At 44.7% G+C, this 16,593-nt stretch overlaps 1 protein-coding gene across 1 annotated transcript in view; it reads right to left on the bottom strand.

The window, feature by feature from the left end:
* Positions 1-12,648: 12,648 nt before the first annotated feature.
* LOC125095857 (integrin alpha-V) overlaps positions 12,649-16,593 on the bottom strand; it is a 105,969-nt gene continuing 102,024 nt past the window's right edge. Inside the window, exon 30 of the mRNA XM_047722401.1 lies at positions 12,649-16,374. Coding sequence (XP_047578357.1) covers positions 16,279-16,374 — 96 coding nt within the window. The 3' untranslated portion in view covers positions 12,649-16,278. The remainder of the gene's footprint in view (positions 16,375-16,593) is intronic.

The raw sequence follows: 16,593 nt of genomic DNA, 5'->3' as shown, positions 1-16,593 counted from the left end.
AACTCGCTTCTGGCAGCACAGACCCACATGGTTGCCGCCTGGCCCTGGCCCAGGGTCCTGAACAGTTGCAGCCCAAACCCCACCACAAAGCGCCTTATGAGGCAGGTACATGTGACGTCCTGGGACAAGCTGCACGACTGACTCAGATGCTGATTTCAAAACTTCAGGTCTTGTGGAGCCAGAGTGAAGAAGGGTTGTCAGGTGGGGATAAGCAGGCACCTCCTACCTGAAGCCTGCACACCTGCTCCAATTCCTGGGAGGAGGAGAGACACATGCTTGTTTCTTAAGTGGTCATTAACTTACTTATAAGCTGACCAATGCCCTTGTCCTTTTTGGAGAAGCAAAAATACTCTTCCAAACAAACACTCAACTCCTCGGTTCCAAATGCAGCATGAGTCGGGTTCGATTTCCCCCCGGCTCCAGAGCCCCACCGGGAGGACCCTCCTGAACCATCTTGACTGCACATTACTACCAAACCTGGGGAAACGGCACAACGCTGAGTGGGGGCCTGGCTCCAGGGGTTGTTACCACCACTCCTCAGCCTGGAGAAACAGAGACTGTATAGCTCACCACTCCCTCCTGTAAAAACAGGCTGCAGTGCCTCACCTTTCAGGGTCTCTCACCACCACCATCTTCAGAGCCAACAGGCTGCACTGACTGCTCTTACCGCGTGTTTCCCACTGCAGCTCGACACTGCCTCCAGTGGTAGCAAGCAGCATTGCCATGCCTTCCAGGGACTCTTGCACCACAGCTCACCACTCCCTCCAGTGGCGTGAACCGGCACTGCTGGGCCTTCCAAAGACTCCTTCCTAATGCAGCTCCCAACCCCTCCACAGGTCGAAAGCCACATTGGCACTGTCCCTCCAGATTGGGGAACACTGAGCCACACCCCATGACTCCACTTGTCACCCAGGAGGAAACCGTGCCATTTCAAGCTTCACAGAACCCGCGGCAGGGGAGAAACCTGCATGACCCCCTGATGACACCCACACTTTGGTGAACACCCTGGCTCTAAATCCGGAGCCTGACACCCAGTCTGACCACCACCCTCCTCTCAGCTACCCTGGGATCCCGCCTCAGCACTAGCAGATCAGGCCTGCCATGTCCCTAGGCCCTAACCTTACCCTAGCTTGAGTTTTAGGTTTCTGTCCCCAGAAGGTTGGCCCCCAAGCCCTCCAAATTGGACACCTCTGAGCCACACTCGAGAACTCTGCCTGCCACCCAGGGCAAAACCATTTCATTTGGAGGTGCACAGAACCCTCAGTGCGGGAGAAACCAGCATGTGCCATGAGGACACCCCCAGCCTCAGCGGACACACTGGCTACAAACCCAGACTCTGACACTCTATCTGAACCATGCCTTCCATTCAGCCTCCCGGGATCCCAGCTTGGCACCAGCAGATCCGCCAGCTATGCCCCTAGACCCTAACACTAACCCTAGGTTGGGTTTTCAGGCTTCCATCCCAAGAGGCCTGGTTCCCAAGCCCCTAGATTGAGGACCGCTGAGTCACAGCACAGGAGTCCACCTGCCACTCAAGAAGAAACCATGCTGTTTGGAGTTGAGCAGAACCCTCAGCAGAGGAGAAACCTGCATGAGACATGAAGACACCCCAAAATTGATGGACACACTGGCTACAAACCCAGAGCCTGATACCCTGTCTGAACCACACTCTTCACTCAGCCCCCGGGGAATCCCACCTCAGCAATGGCAGATCTGGCCTGCTATGGCCTTAGGCCCTAAACTTAACCCTAGGTTGGGTTTTCAGTCTCTGTCCCCAGAGGCCTGGCCCCCAAGCCTTCCAGATTGAGGACCCCTGAGTCACACCCCAGGAGTCTTCCTGCCACCCAGGAAGAAAATGTGCCATTTGGAGCTGCACAGATCCCTCAGGTCAGGAGAAACCTGCATGCACCCCTGAGGCCACCTCCACCTTCAGCAGCCCTCCTGGCTATAAACCCAGGCCTGACACCCCGACTGAAACCCTCCCTCCACTTAGCACTCTTGGGATCCCGTTTCAGCACCAACAGAACAGGCCTGCCATGTCCCTAGTCACTAACCCTAATCCTAGGTTGGGTTTTTAGGCTTCCATCCCCTGAGACCTGACCCCCAGGCCCTCCATTTTGGGATCTCTGAGCCACATTCCAGGATTCCACCTGTCACCAAGGAGGAAACCGTGCTGTTTGGAGCTGTAAGGGAGAAACCTGCATGCCTCCCTGAGGACACCCCCACCTTCGGCGGACACCCTGGCTCTAAATCCAGAGCCTGACTCCCCAACTGACCACCGCCCTCCACTCAGCCACAGGGGGATCCCGCCTCAGCATGGTCATATCGGGCCTGCCATGCTTCTATGCCCTAACCCTATCCCTACGTTGGGTTTTCAAATTCCATCCCCAGAGACCTGGTCCCCAAGTCCTCCACATTAGGCATCCCTGAGTCACAACCCTGAAGTCAGGCTGCCACCCAGGATAAAACGGTGCCCTTTGGAGCTACAAAAAAAAGCAAAAAACAAAAAACAAAAAAAACCTCAGAATGGGAATCATCTATCATCTATCTGTATGCCCCCTGAGGACACCCCCACGATCAGCGATGACCCTGATCATAAACCCGGATCCTGATGCCCCATCTAACCCCGACTTCCACTCACCGCCCCTGGGATGCTGCTTCAGCACCAGCAGAATGGGCTTCCCATGCCCCAGGCACGAACCCTAGCCCTAGGTTGGGTTTTCAGGCTTCCATCCCCTGAGACCTGACCCCCAGGCCCTCCAGTTTGGGGACCTCTGAGCAATACCCCAGGACTCTGCCTGCCACCCAGGAAGAAACCATGCCCTGTAGAGCGGCACAAAACACGCAGCGAGGGAGAAACCTGCATGTCCCCCTGAGAACACCCCTCATCCCCCTGAGAACACCCCTCACCTTCGGGAGAAACCCTGGCTCTATATTTGATGCCCCTTCTGACCCCGCCCTCCACTCAACGCCCTGGGGATCCCACCTCATTACCAGAAGATCGGGCCTGCCGTGCCCCCAGTCCCTAACCTTACCCTAATTTGTATTTCAGGCTTCTAACCCCAGAGGCCTGACCGTGACGCCATCCAGATTGGGCACCTCTGAGCCACACTCCAGAACTCCACCTGCCACCCAGGAGGAAACCATGTCATTTGGAGCTGCACGGAACCCTCAGCGCAGGAGAAACCTGCATGCCCTCCTGAAGCCACCCCCACCATGGGTGCTACCCCCTGGACCAGTAACCCCAAGCCTGAAGATCAGCCTGACCCCCTCTCTGAACTCTGTCTCTGAGAGCTAGCCTCAGTGGGAGCCCATAGGGCAGCCGCATGGGCTGGCCCTTGGTCCAGGACAATCGCAAAACACACGTACTGAGAAAGCGCTCCCAACACTTGGTGTGCTCCTGGCCAGAACCACTGCCAAATGCCAGCCAAGTCTCATGAGATTTCTGCCCAGATGGATATTGATTTGACAGAAAGCTTGTGAGAATGGGCCAGAACCAGAGGCAATCTCACTTCCAGTGCTAGGTCCTTCAGGGTTGCCGACTGGACCTGGCCCGTGGTCCCGAGTGGTTGCAGGCCAAAGCCCTGTGAGAAAGCGACCTAAACGCCAGGCACACACAGGGCCCAGATCACCTCAAATGCCGACCAACACTGCCCTCCGACTAGCCCCCAGGGGAGCCCACCTCAGGGCTGGCAGATCTAGACTGCCATGCCCCTAGGCCCTAACGCTAACCCTGGGTTTTCAGACTTCCATCCGTTGAGACCTGACCCCAGGCCCTCTAGTTTGGGGACCTCTGAGCCACATCCCAGGACTCCACCTGTCACCCAGGAAGAAACCGTGCCTCCTAGAGCTGCACAAAACCCATAGCGAGGGGGAAACCTGCATGACCCCCGAGGAGACCCCCAACTTCAGTGACACCCTGGCTCTAAATCCAGAGCCTGACGTCCCGTGAGACCAGCGGCCTCCACTCAGCAACCCCAGGATCCCATCTCAGCACCAGCAGATTGGGCCTCCCATGCCCCTAGGCCTTAACCATAACCCTAGGTTGGTTCAGGCTTTAGTCCCAGAAGCCTGGCCCCAAGCCCTCCAGACTGGGGACCTCTGAGCAAGCCAAAGGCTCCGCATGCCACCCAGGAGGAAACCGTGCCCTTTGAAGATGCGCATAACCCTCAGCACGGGAGAAACCAGCCCGCGCCCTTGAGGACACCCCAAACTCGGTGGACACACTGGCTACAATGCCAGAGCCTGACGCCCTGTCTGAACCACTCTCTCCACTCAGCCCCCCTGGAATTCCACCTCAGCACTGGTAGATTGGGCCTGCTATGCCCTTAGGCCCTAACCCTAACCCTGGGTTGGGGTTTCTGGCTCCTGTCCTCAGATGCTTCCCCAAGCCCTCTACATTGAGGACCCCTGAGGCACACCCAGGAGTTCACCTGCCAAACAAGAAGAAACCATGCCATTTGGAGCTGTGCAGAACCCTCATCGGGGGAGAAATCTGCATGCCCTATGAGAACACCCCCACCTTCAGCAGACACACTGGCTACAAACCCAGCGCCTGATGCCCTGTCTGAACTACACCCTCCAATCAGCCCCTTGGGGATCCTGCCTCAGCACTGGCAGATCAGACCTGCTATGCCCCTAGGCCCTAACCCTAACCCTAGATTGGGTTTTCAGGTTTCCATCCCCCGAGGCTTATTCCCCAAGCCCTCCAAATTGAGGGCCCCTGAGTCACACCCCTGGAGTTTGCCTGCCACACAGGAAGAAACTGTGCCATTCAGAGCTGCGCAGATCCCTCAGTGCAGAAGAAACCTGCATGCACCCCTGAGGCCACCCACACCTTCGGCTGCCCCCCGGCTATAAACCCAGGCCTGACACCCCATTCGAAACCCTCCCTCCACTCAGTACTCCTGGGATCCCACATCAGCAACAACAGAATGGGCCTGACATGCCCTAGTCACTAATCCTAAACCTAGTTTGGGTTTTAAGGCTTCCACCCCCTGATACCTGACACCCAGACCCTCGAGTGTGGGGACCTCTGAACCACACCTCCGGACTCTGCCTGGTACCCAGGAGGAAACCATGCCATTTGGAGCTGCACAAAACCTTCAGCGAGGGAGAAACCTGCATGCCCCCAGAGGACAACCCCAACTTTGGTGAACACCCTGGCTCTAAATCCGGACCCTGACACTCCGTCTGACCGCTGCCCTCCACTCAGCACCCCCAGGGATACCGCCACAGTATCGGCATATCAGGCCTGCCATGCCTCTAGGCGATAACCCTAACCCTTGGTTGGGTTTCAGGCGACCGTTCCCAGAATCCTGACCCACAAGCCCTCCAGGTTAGGGACCTCTGAACTACACTCCAGGAATCTGCCTGCCACCCAGGAGGAAACCGGGCCATCTGGAGCTGCGCTCAACCTCAGTACAAGAGAAACCTGCATGCCCCCTGACGACACCCCCTACTTCAGTGGACACACTGGCTACAAACCCATAGCCTGACACCCTTTCTGTCCCACGCCCTACATTGTGCCTCCTGAGGATTCTGCCTCAGTACTCCAAATCAGGCCTCCTATCCCCCTAGGTCCTATCCCTAACCCTAGGTTTGGTTTTCAGGCTTCCATCCCCAAGGCCTGGTCCCCAAGCCCTCCAGGTTGAGTACCCCTGAGTCACACCCAAGAGTCTGCCTGCCACCCAGGAAGAAACTGCACTGTTTAGAACTACGCAGATCCCTCAGCGCAGCAGAAACCTGCTTACCCCTTGAGGCCACCCTACCTTTTGTAGCCCCCCAGCTATAAACCCAGGCCTGACTCTCCATCTGAAAAACGCCTTCCACTCAGCACCCCTGGGATCCTGCTTCAGCACTGACAGAATGGGCCTGCCATGGCCCTAAGCCCTAACCCTAACCCTAGGTTGAATTTACAGGCTTCTGTCCCCAGAGACCTGGTCCCCAAGCCCTCCAAATTGAGGGCCCCTGAACCATATCTCAGGAGTCCGCCTGCCACCCAGGAGGAAGCCGTGCCCTTTGGAGCTGTGCACAGCCCTCAGCGCGGGAGAAATCTGCATGCCATCCTGAGGCCACCCCCACCTTGGGCACCCCCTGGGGCCACAAACACAGCCTGACGCTCAGCCTGACCTCCTTCCTCAACTCTTGCCACCTGGGAACTTGCCTCAACAGGGTCCTCAGGGGAGCTGCGTGGGCCAGCCCGTGGTCACAGAGGGTTGCAACACACACCTAGAAAGAAAGAGCGCCAAACACCTATCAGAATCGCCACACAACGCTGGCCAATTCTCAGGAGTTTGCCCAAATGATATCGATTTTGGCAGAAACCTCATGAGAATTGGCCTGAGACCCCCGCTGAGCTCGCTTCTGGTGTCAGGGGCTTTCAGGAGAGCCGCCTGGGCGTGGCCCAAGTTCTGGAGTGGTGGAGGTCTGAACCCTGTAAGAAAGTGCTCTAAAGGCCAGGTGCAGGGGTGGACTGAGTTGCCTTAGAATGCCGGCCAACACCGCCCTCTATTCAGCCCCCTGGGCAGCTGCCTCAGCGCTGGCAGTTCACGCCTGCCATGGCCCTAGGCCCTAACCCTAACCCTAGGTTGGGTTTTCAGGCTTCCACCCTCTGAGACCTGACCTCCAGGCCCTCCAGGTTGGGGACCTTTAAGCCACACCCCAGGAGTTGGCCTTCCACCCGGGAGGAAACTGTGACATTTAGAGATGCAAAAAACCCTCAGAGCAGGAGAAATTTCATGCCCCCCAAGGACACCCATAAGTTCAGCAGCGACCTTGACCACAAACCCGGATCCTGACTCCCCATCTTACCCTGCCCTCCACTTAGCCCCCCGGGGATCCCACCTCACCACCAGCAGATCAGGCCTGCCATACCCCGAGTCCTTAACCTTAACCCAAGGTTGGGTTTTCAGGCTTCCATCCCCAGAGGCCTGGCCCCCACCCCCTCAAGATTGGGAACCCCTGGATTGGGGACACAAAAATGATGGATAGATATCCATTGTTCATGGATGAAAAAAATTAATATTGTTTTAATGTCCATACTCCCCTAGAGCCATCTATAGATTCAATAAAATATCTATCAAAATTCTAGTGGCATTTTTCATAGAAATTTAAAAAATCCTATAATTCATATGGAACCCCAAAGGAATGTGAATTAACCAAAACAATCTTGAGGGGGGAAAAAAAGTCCTGGAGACATTATACTACCCGATTTCAAAATACACTCTAAAGCCGTAGAAGTCAGAACAGCATGGCACTGGTGTAAAAACAGACATAGGGCAAATGGAACAGAATGAAGAGCCCAGAAATAAATCCAAACATTTATGGTCAATTGATCTTTAGCAAGTTGCCAAGAACACACAATGAGAAGGAGAGTTTCTTCAATAAATGCTATTGGGAAAACCAGTTAGCCACATACAGAATAATGAAATCAGACCCTATTGAGAGCTCTCTAAACAAAAAATCAACTCAAAATGGGTTAAAGACGGGCACATGGGTGACTTGGTCAATTAAGAGGCTGCCTTCAGCTCAGGTCATGATCTCCAGGTCCTGGAATCCAGCCCTGAGTTAGGCCTCCTTCTCAGTGGGAATCTACTTCTTCTCCCTCTGTCCCTTCCCACCATTCATGCTCTCTCTCTTCCTCTCTTTCAAACAAATAAATAAAATCCAAAATGTGTTAAAGACTTAACTGCACTACCCAAAACTATAAAACTACTGGAAGGAAACATGGGGGGAAACTTCTTGATATCCCTCTTCTTAGTGATTTTTTTGGACATGACACCAAAGCACCAGCATTAGAAGCAAAAAACAAACGAGATTACACCAAACCAAAAACCTGCACAACAAAGGAAACAATTACCAGAGTGCAGAGACAACCCATCGAATAGGAGAAAATATTTGCAAACCACACATCTTATAAAGGGTTAATATCCAAAATACATAAGGAATTTAAACAACTTAATAGCAAGAAAACAAATAATCCAACTTTAAAATGGGCAAATAAAATAGAGAGCCCAGAAATAGACCACACAAAAATTGACAATTAACTTATGACACAGAGACAGGAATATACACTAGGGAAAGAACAGTCTCGGTAGTAAATGGTGTTGGAAAAACTGAGGAGCCGCATGCAGAAGAATGAAATGACTACTATTTGACACCATATACAAAAATTAGCTCAAAACAGATTATAGACATGAGGGGTAACTGGCTGGCTCAGTTGGTGGAATATGTGACTCTTGATCTCAGGGTTGTGATGTAGAGCCCCATATTGGGTGTAGAGATTAATAGCAAAATCTAAAAAATGGATTGGAGATTTTTTTTTTAATCTGACAGGTAGAGATCACAAGTAGGCTGAGAGGCAGGCAGAGAGAGAGAGGTGGAAGCAGGCTCCCCACTGAGCAGAGAGCCCGATGTGGGGCTCGATCCCAGAACCCTGGGATCATGACCTGAGCCGAAGGCAGAGGCTTTAACCAACTGAGCCACCCAGGTGCCCCGGTTTTATGGAATTCATGGATGAACTTGTACAGAAGCAAACCCCAACAGGATGCCAGGGAACAGTGGGACTGGGGTCCAAACCAGTGCTTCTGAGTGCGGCAGTCACTAAAGGGAGCTATGTGAAGCCAGTGGAATATAATCAGTTGTCCATTTGTAGCTACAACCAGTGTTTCCAGCAGTACCAGAATACCATGCCTAGTGGAGTTATGACTAGAACACAGGCAACAACAGCTAGAGTTACTCCCCAAATGGCTATTCCCAAAGCTGGACAAGGACATAGGAAGAAGTTGGATGTAATGCCCCCAGTGACCCCAGGCCAGAACTCAGTGTGGCTGAGGCCAACAAGGAGTTCATGGAACAGAGTAAGGAGCTGTATGTTCACTGGTAGTCTCTGTACAGTGTGTCTTCAGAGACCCCACCATGACATAGCCACGACAAAAGACTAGCTAGAATGAACGATGTGAGGGAGAAGACAGAATCCTTTTCAAATAAATTGTTGTGAGAAATTTTACCTTTATTAGAAATACGATTTTTGAATAGTCAGCGATCAATTATTCCTTAAATTATGACTATTCCTGCAATACTGCTGTTTTCATTTGATAATGAACCATTTCATTTGAGTTTGAAAGCCAAAGAACCGCCCACTATTGAAGAGGACTGAGCAAGGTTGATATCTGTATTTTTTGGAACAAGAATTATTTACCCAGATAGGGCTACCCACACTCCTGGAGATAAAGACAGTTTAGGATTATTAGCCAAAGTGGATCATGTGATTCAAACAGTTACTAACACTCAGGTTTAGAGCCTTCTCAGGTGACAGGCATTCTAAGTCATTAAGATTACAGTAAGAATACCTGGGTTACATGCCGTATGTCAAAGAGTGGGCAATTTCATCTGTGGCATTTCAGGTAACCATCCATATACAAGCCCTCCAACCCCACTCTTGTGTTTCTTGTCCTTAATTATATAAATTCATTAAGCAAGTATAAATTTATAAAAAGAGAACTCAGGAAACCAGGACTTGATGATTTGCAAAATTCTCAACATATCTAGATTGTGTGATAAAATAATGAGGCTCATCCGATGACCAAGATTGAATGGACCTAGGAGAGGATGTGGAGTGGGTAAGGTGAAAAACTGAATTTGGAATATTAGAGGTGAGAAGAAGAGCCCATCTCTGTATGGTGGGCAAACCACATTCTCGGGGCTGTTACTGAACCACTGCTCTACTGAAGCTGCTTTAGGGTTCCTTTGGGAGGCTAGAGATTTCCAGTGGGAATAAGGTGAACTTGGTTACCACTATGTCATCTCTGTTACTTGGGAATCACTGAGTACCTGTGGGATGATTGAGGAAAGACCCTTGAGTTTCAATTTGTGCCAGTAGTTTAATTCCACACGGTGGTGAAATGCTTGGCTTTGGTTTAGTATTAAAGGTATTAGTCAAAGTCAACACTGGTATTACTAAGAAGTTGGAAATTCATTATTCTTTAATAAAGTCTTCCCTTTCATTTCCTCACGAAAGTATGCTGACAAATTCAAAATGATTCACTTGTCTGTCAGGTGATAATATCTCTGAATTTTGAAAGTGCCTATGTCACTTATAATCTCAAGAAGAATTTTAACTGCACTGTTCAAAGATGAGAAAATTTATGATACCAACTTTCTTGTCTCCCATGGGAAACTTACCATGTATCTTACACAAGATCAAGAATAATTTCTATTATTCAGGTGGAGAGCATAATTCTCCAAATAAAGTACTACTAGTATATATCATCTAGTAGTTTTTGTGAATAACCCTGTGGTCATTAATTAATATTCTGAATACAAAATTGGCTAAAAAGTAATCCCTAAAGATTCCATTTTGATACTCTAATATCTGAAAAATGGTATAGCAGTTAAAATTAGTTACTTTGAACAATTTTTTTAATACCATGAAGGCAAATTACTGTATAAAGTTCAAGTTCAAAATCTAAATGCTCCTTTTACTAAAACACCACCTATTAATGTATTTGTTACTTTTCAAGAAATAAAGCTGACAAGGGAAGTGAACCAGGGTGCAAAAGGAAATTAAACCACGTAACTCTAGGCAGTTCAGAACAGTTCAGAAAGTGAATAAAAATATCACTTGGAAACATACCAGTATTGTACCAACTAATATTCAGGCACCCCAGCCTATCCACTAGATAGTAACAAAACTATTTTATATAAAGGGTTACTAGGAATGTAGGCGGTCTTGCACAGCAGAAAGCACATGGGACTAAGAATTCGAATATATAAGCTTCAGTTACAATCCTGCCAGTACGAATTTGGACAAGAAATGAACTCTGGGCATCATTACCAGTATGTAGGGGTGAGGTTACCAAACCCCTTCTTCTTTCTTTCTTTCTTTCTTTTTCTTTCTTTCTCTTTCTTTCTTCCTGATTTTATTTATTTATTTGAGAGAGAGAGAGAGAGCATGAGAAGGGGGAGTGTCAGAGGGAAAAGCAGACTCCCCACCAAGCAGGGAGCCTGACGCAGGACTCGGTCCCGGGACTCCAGGATCATGACCTGAGCTGAAGGCAGTTGCTTAACCAACTGAGCCACCCAGGTGCCCCAGGTGAACCCTTTCTAACTTGCAGTTTTTAGCTGTTGGACCATGATGCACATAGATAGCGTTTTTGTGATTGTCATGTTTAGGGTTCACTGAGCTTCCACAACTGTGTGGTTGCTACATTTTACCAAATTTGACAACTTTTTAATTTCAAGTTAGTCTGTCTCCATTTTCTCTCTCCTCTGACTCCTTTTCTTTTACACCTAGATTGACCCAGAGTCACTGAGGCCATTTATTTTGTAATCCATACCACTAGCCCCCTGCCCCACCCCCGTGTGGTGCTTCAGTTTAGATGCATTCTATTGCTCTCTAAATTCACAAATTCTTCCTTTTCTTGATCTAATTTTTACCCCCCCTCCAGTGAGTTTCTGACTTCAGATACTGCATTTTTTAGTAATGGAATTTCCACTTGTCTTTTACTAATTTCCAGTCTCTTCTGAAATGCCCATAATTTTCCTTGTTTTTCTTGAATTTTTAACATATTTATAATTGTTACTTAAAGTCACACCTGCTAAATTGTTTGTGGGTCTGTTCCTATTGACTTTTTTTCTCCTTTTTTCCCCTTCAAACTATGGGTAACATTTTCTTTTCTCTCTCTCTCTCTCTGTCTCACACACACACGAAATTGTGGATGAAACATTGTAGTCTTTATACTTGGTCTTCCACTCAAATTAACTGCCTAAAGGAGCAAATGAATTACATGTGGATCACCTTAAATTTGTGAAATATTGGTTTTACGCTTTGTTAGAGGGGGCCAATGGCATTGCTATTCATCCTAAGCCTCATCAGTCAATCTTGGTGTGTAGTATTTATCTCTAGGCATAGATCCTCCAAGGTTTCAATGGAAAGACTGGGTGTTTCCAAGCTCTTCTCACTCCAGTCTCCAATTTCGCCAATCTCATTTCTCCTACAGTAGACAGTAGCTGAATTAACTGTTCAGCTCTTCCAAACTTCCACTGGCTGTTTTCCTTTTGGGCCCCTTGGAGTCTCACTAGAGCAGGGTCATGGAAAGGGTCAGAAAAGGATTTGAGGGGAAAACATTCCTCCCTTCCACAATGCGGCTCCTTTCTTTCCTTAGCTTTTATCTATGATGGCAGTCCCATCATTCCAGGAAAATAAGGGCCCTTTTCTGCTTGTATTCTATCCAACAGCAGAAAGTAACTTCCAGGAAAAAGGTGGTTCCCCTCTTTAATAATCAAATCCATTCCAGTTTCTGTCAAGCTGCTTTTACTAACTTCAGTGTTTTCAAACTGTTCTTTTGTTCTTTTGTTCATCACTTATCATTTTTATCTGATAAAAGCTACCTTGCCATTATTGGAAATGGAAACCCCTTTTAAATTTAAAAATGTCTATGATTCTGTGATTTGTAATTGGTGTATTTTAAACTTAGGTTCATTTTGCTCTTTTTGTGTTACCTTTTTTCAAAGAAATAACACTCATAAGGAATTCAGACTTTCAGAGAGACACCTCTTTAAGGTCATCATCCCCTTAGTCCATTATTGCTGGCTCATGTGATTAAAAAACAAAACTGTCATCACAAAGGAAAATATACACAAAAGTGGCACCATATGCTCAAGTTTATTGAACAGACACAAGTTACACATTGGAAACTAAGTAAAACACTGTACTGGTTTTTACTAAATCAAGTCAGCAAATGACAAGTTTTAGAAGACACGCGTTTTATGTCTCACCCAATGTGGGTGATCATAAGAGAAGCTAAACAAAGAAAATTACTATGTTATTAGGTAGCAAATTAATTTGATATACAGTTCCAAGTTAGTTTAAGATATTTCAAAGTGTTTCAAAACTAGTAGGGAATAGATCATGTCCAACCTGAAATAAAATGTAGAATGTATCTTTTAGGAGTAAATAACTTTGTTTGTATATCCATAGCAGAATCCCTCCTTCCTACTAACCAAAATTCTAATAAATTTAAATCTGTTTAGATTAGGTTTACTAAATTAACAATGACTTTGAAAATTATCTAGGTTTGGTTACATTGTTATATTGCACTTGAGAACAATGACAACGAATATCAAGGATTTGGTACCTCTCCCAAGAAGCTCATTACATATCAGAAATTACAAAGAAATATAAGCATATATGCCTGGGGTTCAATGTCCAAACTAGCATATCAACAAATTAAAAGGGCTAGTCTCCAAAACACTGAGTAAGTTATTTTATTTGCCATTTTTGATCCTATATTCAATTTCTGAATTCCACATTTTTTTATTTGCCGAACTACCACATATACAAACTATCCAAGAGAACATACAAAGTGACATTAAGATAGGCAATGGTTATACACATGTATTTAAAAAAATTCCAATTATTCTTCTTCTCCAAGCTTGGCACTGTGTTTTGCAACAAAAAAAAGTGTCTATCAACTTACAGTTTGTTTGCCTTATATAAAGCAGCTGATCTAGTATATACCGTACTTTTGCCACTGAAATCTCTCTTGGGGTCATCATTAACTATCACAAGTCTTTCAGAGCCCTCTTAAGGAAGTCTCTTTTACTGTACTAAGTACAATCTCTTTTACTAATACTTCAATTTTCTTGTTATATGAAGTATTGATGAGAATTTACTATGAAGTAGTAGTTTCAAAACACAGGTAAAATTGTGGCACTAAAGTTTTAATTGTTTTATCTTTCAGAATTATGAAGACCTATATCATAATAACAGTCATCATCATAATAAAATAATAATTCATCCCAAGAGAAAGGTAAAGGGGAAAAAAAGAATATCCCTCGCACAAATGTTTCTCAAAATATCAATTCTGAAATAAATGCTTACATAAGAAATTGACAACAGAATCAATAGTTCTTACCAATATTAAATGCTTTAAATACTCTCTATCTCACTCATGTTTTTTAAAAGTGATCAGATTATTAAAATTTTACACTCAAAATGGATTTTAATTCTCAATAAATCATAAACAGTAGCAGTTAAAATGTTTGAAAATTAAGTTTTCATAGAACTATTGTCTGACATTTTAACCAAATATATTCACATGCTGCTTCAGGGTAAAAAGAATCCCAATAATTTCCCAAATATTTTCCTCAGAGAGTAAGCTTCCAAATCATTCTTCTACCATATTTTTGTAGAGATATGCATTTTCATTTTTTAAAAGAAAATACTACTGCTTAAAACTACATTTCATAAAAGGGAACTTAAAACATCATGCTTCCAATAATAACATCCTTCAGTCTCCCATACAAGATTATACCTTGAGATAGAGGCCATAAAAGGAACAGAACGTGCAAAAGTGAACAGTTAAGTTTTTTTAAAAGAGTGAATTTTATCCAACATATACTTTCAGGGATGACTACTATTAGATGCGAAAACAGGTAGTGAAAGTTGTCAACTTAGTGACTGTTTGGTGGCAGACCCTAGGATAAAACTATTTTTTCTTAAAAAACTTTAGACTCATTGGTAGTAAAAATACTTATTGCATATGACTAAGATCTTTTAAGCTACTAACAAAATCTATACTACAAACCTATTAATTTTGAGATTCATTAAAGTGAAATAAATACAGGGTCTTGTCATGTTCTAACATATATAACACGTGTTCCTGTTTTATGAATACATTCTAGCTTAGCCACTTGTGTAAGGAATTAGAACACAAGATATGGCAAGATAAATTTCAATTATTTTTAAAACAGAAAAATATTCAATTATTTGAGGGAAATATTTATCATTGCCTAATGAGGACAGCAGTTAAAAACCTATTAAACTCTCAATTTCTAAAGAATAACATGATGTAATTGCACAAAAATAGGTACAATTAGGAGTCATTCCCAGACCTTGAGGAACTGTGAATAAATCACATATTCCTCCAGAAGAATCATCACCCTACAGGCATATAAAACAACAACGTGCCACCTGTGCAATTTTTATATAAAAAAATCCTAAAAAAGTAATTTATGTTAATAAAACTATAAAAGTTTTAAAAGGCTCCCAGTAACCTGAATTACTTATAAAAGTAACTTTTATAGTTATTTTGATAGATGAGACTGGTTTTCCACATGATACTTTGTCGAAACTAAGGTAATACCCATATAAGTAGCATCATGCTATTTCTACAAGGAAACCAGCAAGCCACGTTAAGAATTTCAATTCCAAGCATTTCTTGTGGGGTTGGGAGGTTGGATGCAGGTTCCTGTAATTTGTAAAGATTCCTCATTGATCTTAGCCCATTCTCAGTAAAGTTTTGGAAATATAAGGAAGAATACATATATAGGAAGAAAATAAATTAATCTCAACTAAAAATCCTTGCTCTAAGAGCATACTACAAATAAGCAACTTTATCAAAGAACTACGTCTTTTAATTTAAATGCTTTTTTTTTTTGTATTGTAAATAGCTGGACTAATACAATGGAATACATGTACTTTGGAAACGATTCCCAACTGCATATGGCTTTAAGCATGATGATTAAACTATTAAACTATCACACAAAAGAGGCATTTCTGATCATAGAATTTTTAGTACAGGTTAGGTTAAAGGATTTGAAATAGAACCTAAACATACAAATTAAAATGTAAGGAAATGGACTATGGATTAAACAAAAATTAAAATATAATAGCATGTGCCCAATTTTTATATTAAAAATACTGTATCTTTACTATTACAGCAAAGAATTTGGATGGACCATGCTTTTTTCTTTTTTTTTAAGTTCTACAACATAGGTAATATTAAAATCCAAGTTCATGCAGTTATAAAGTTAGTAGCTTAAAAACTCAACTGTAGTGTAATGTATATTAACAATAAATTCCTGTACAAAAGATGTGGATCCTAAGGTCCAAATACGGATTGCTTTAAAACAACAAAAGCAACAACAAACAAAATCAACATACAAAATCAGAAACAATAATTGTAGGAGGTACTATTTTATATAAAGTGGTAACTCAGGCACTACATGTCTTATGTACATTGAAGAACTATCACTTGAAATTTTATTATTTAAATACCTAAAAACACAAGTCAGTGGGTGTGTATTACACGTACATCTGAACTTAATTATTTCAAAAAGGTTGACAAATATTGCTCTTGTTTTGTGATTAATACCAATGGGCACCATCAGCAGTACAGTCTTGGAATTTTATTCTTTGCAAAAGAAACTGAAACTTATAATGAAGTCAGTGATTCTAATGGGTCAGGATGTAGCGTAACTTAAAAATCACAGTTAAGTTTCTGAGTTTCCTTCACCATTTTCATGAGGTTGAAGCTGTTCCCTTTCTTGTTCTTCTTGAGGTGGCCGAACACGTTTAAAAAAGCCCATCTGTTAGGTGAAGAAAAATGAACATTACTACCACATCAGTGAAGAAAATTAAAAGCACTAAGTGACTGTATTATCACCAAGAAAATTTGAGCAGCACCTCAGACAACTTTTCTCCCTTCAAATATATTGTGCTTATCATGCATCATTAAAGTTCCCTTTCTTCCTTCCCTTCTTTTCTATTCTTCCTCCTTTCCCTCCCTCCCATACCTTTTTCTTCTG

The sequence above is a fragment of the Lutra lutra genome, chromosome 3 (assembly GCF_902655055.1).
Source record: "Lutra lutra chromosome 3, mLutLut1.2, whole genome shotgun sequence".
Classification (NCBI taxonomy): Eukaryota; Metazoa; Chordata; class Mammalia; order Carnivora; family Mustelidae; genus Lutra; species Lutra lutra.
This window is presented reverse-complemented; position numbering and strand designations above follow the sequence as displayed.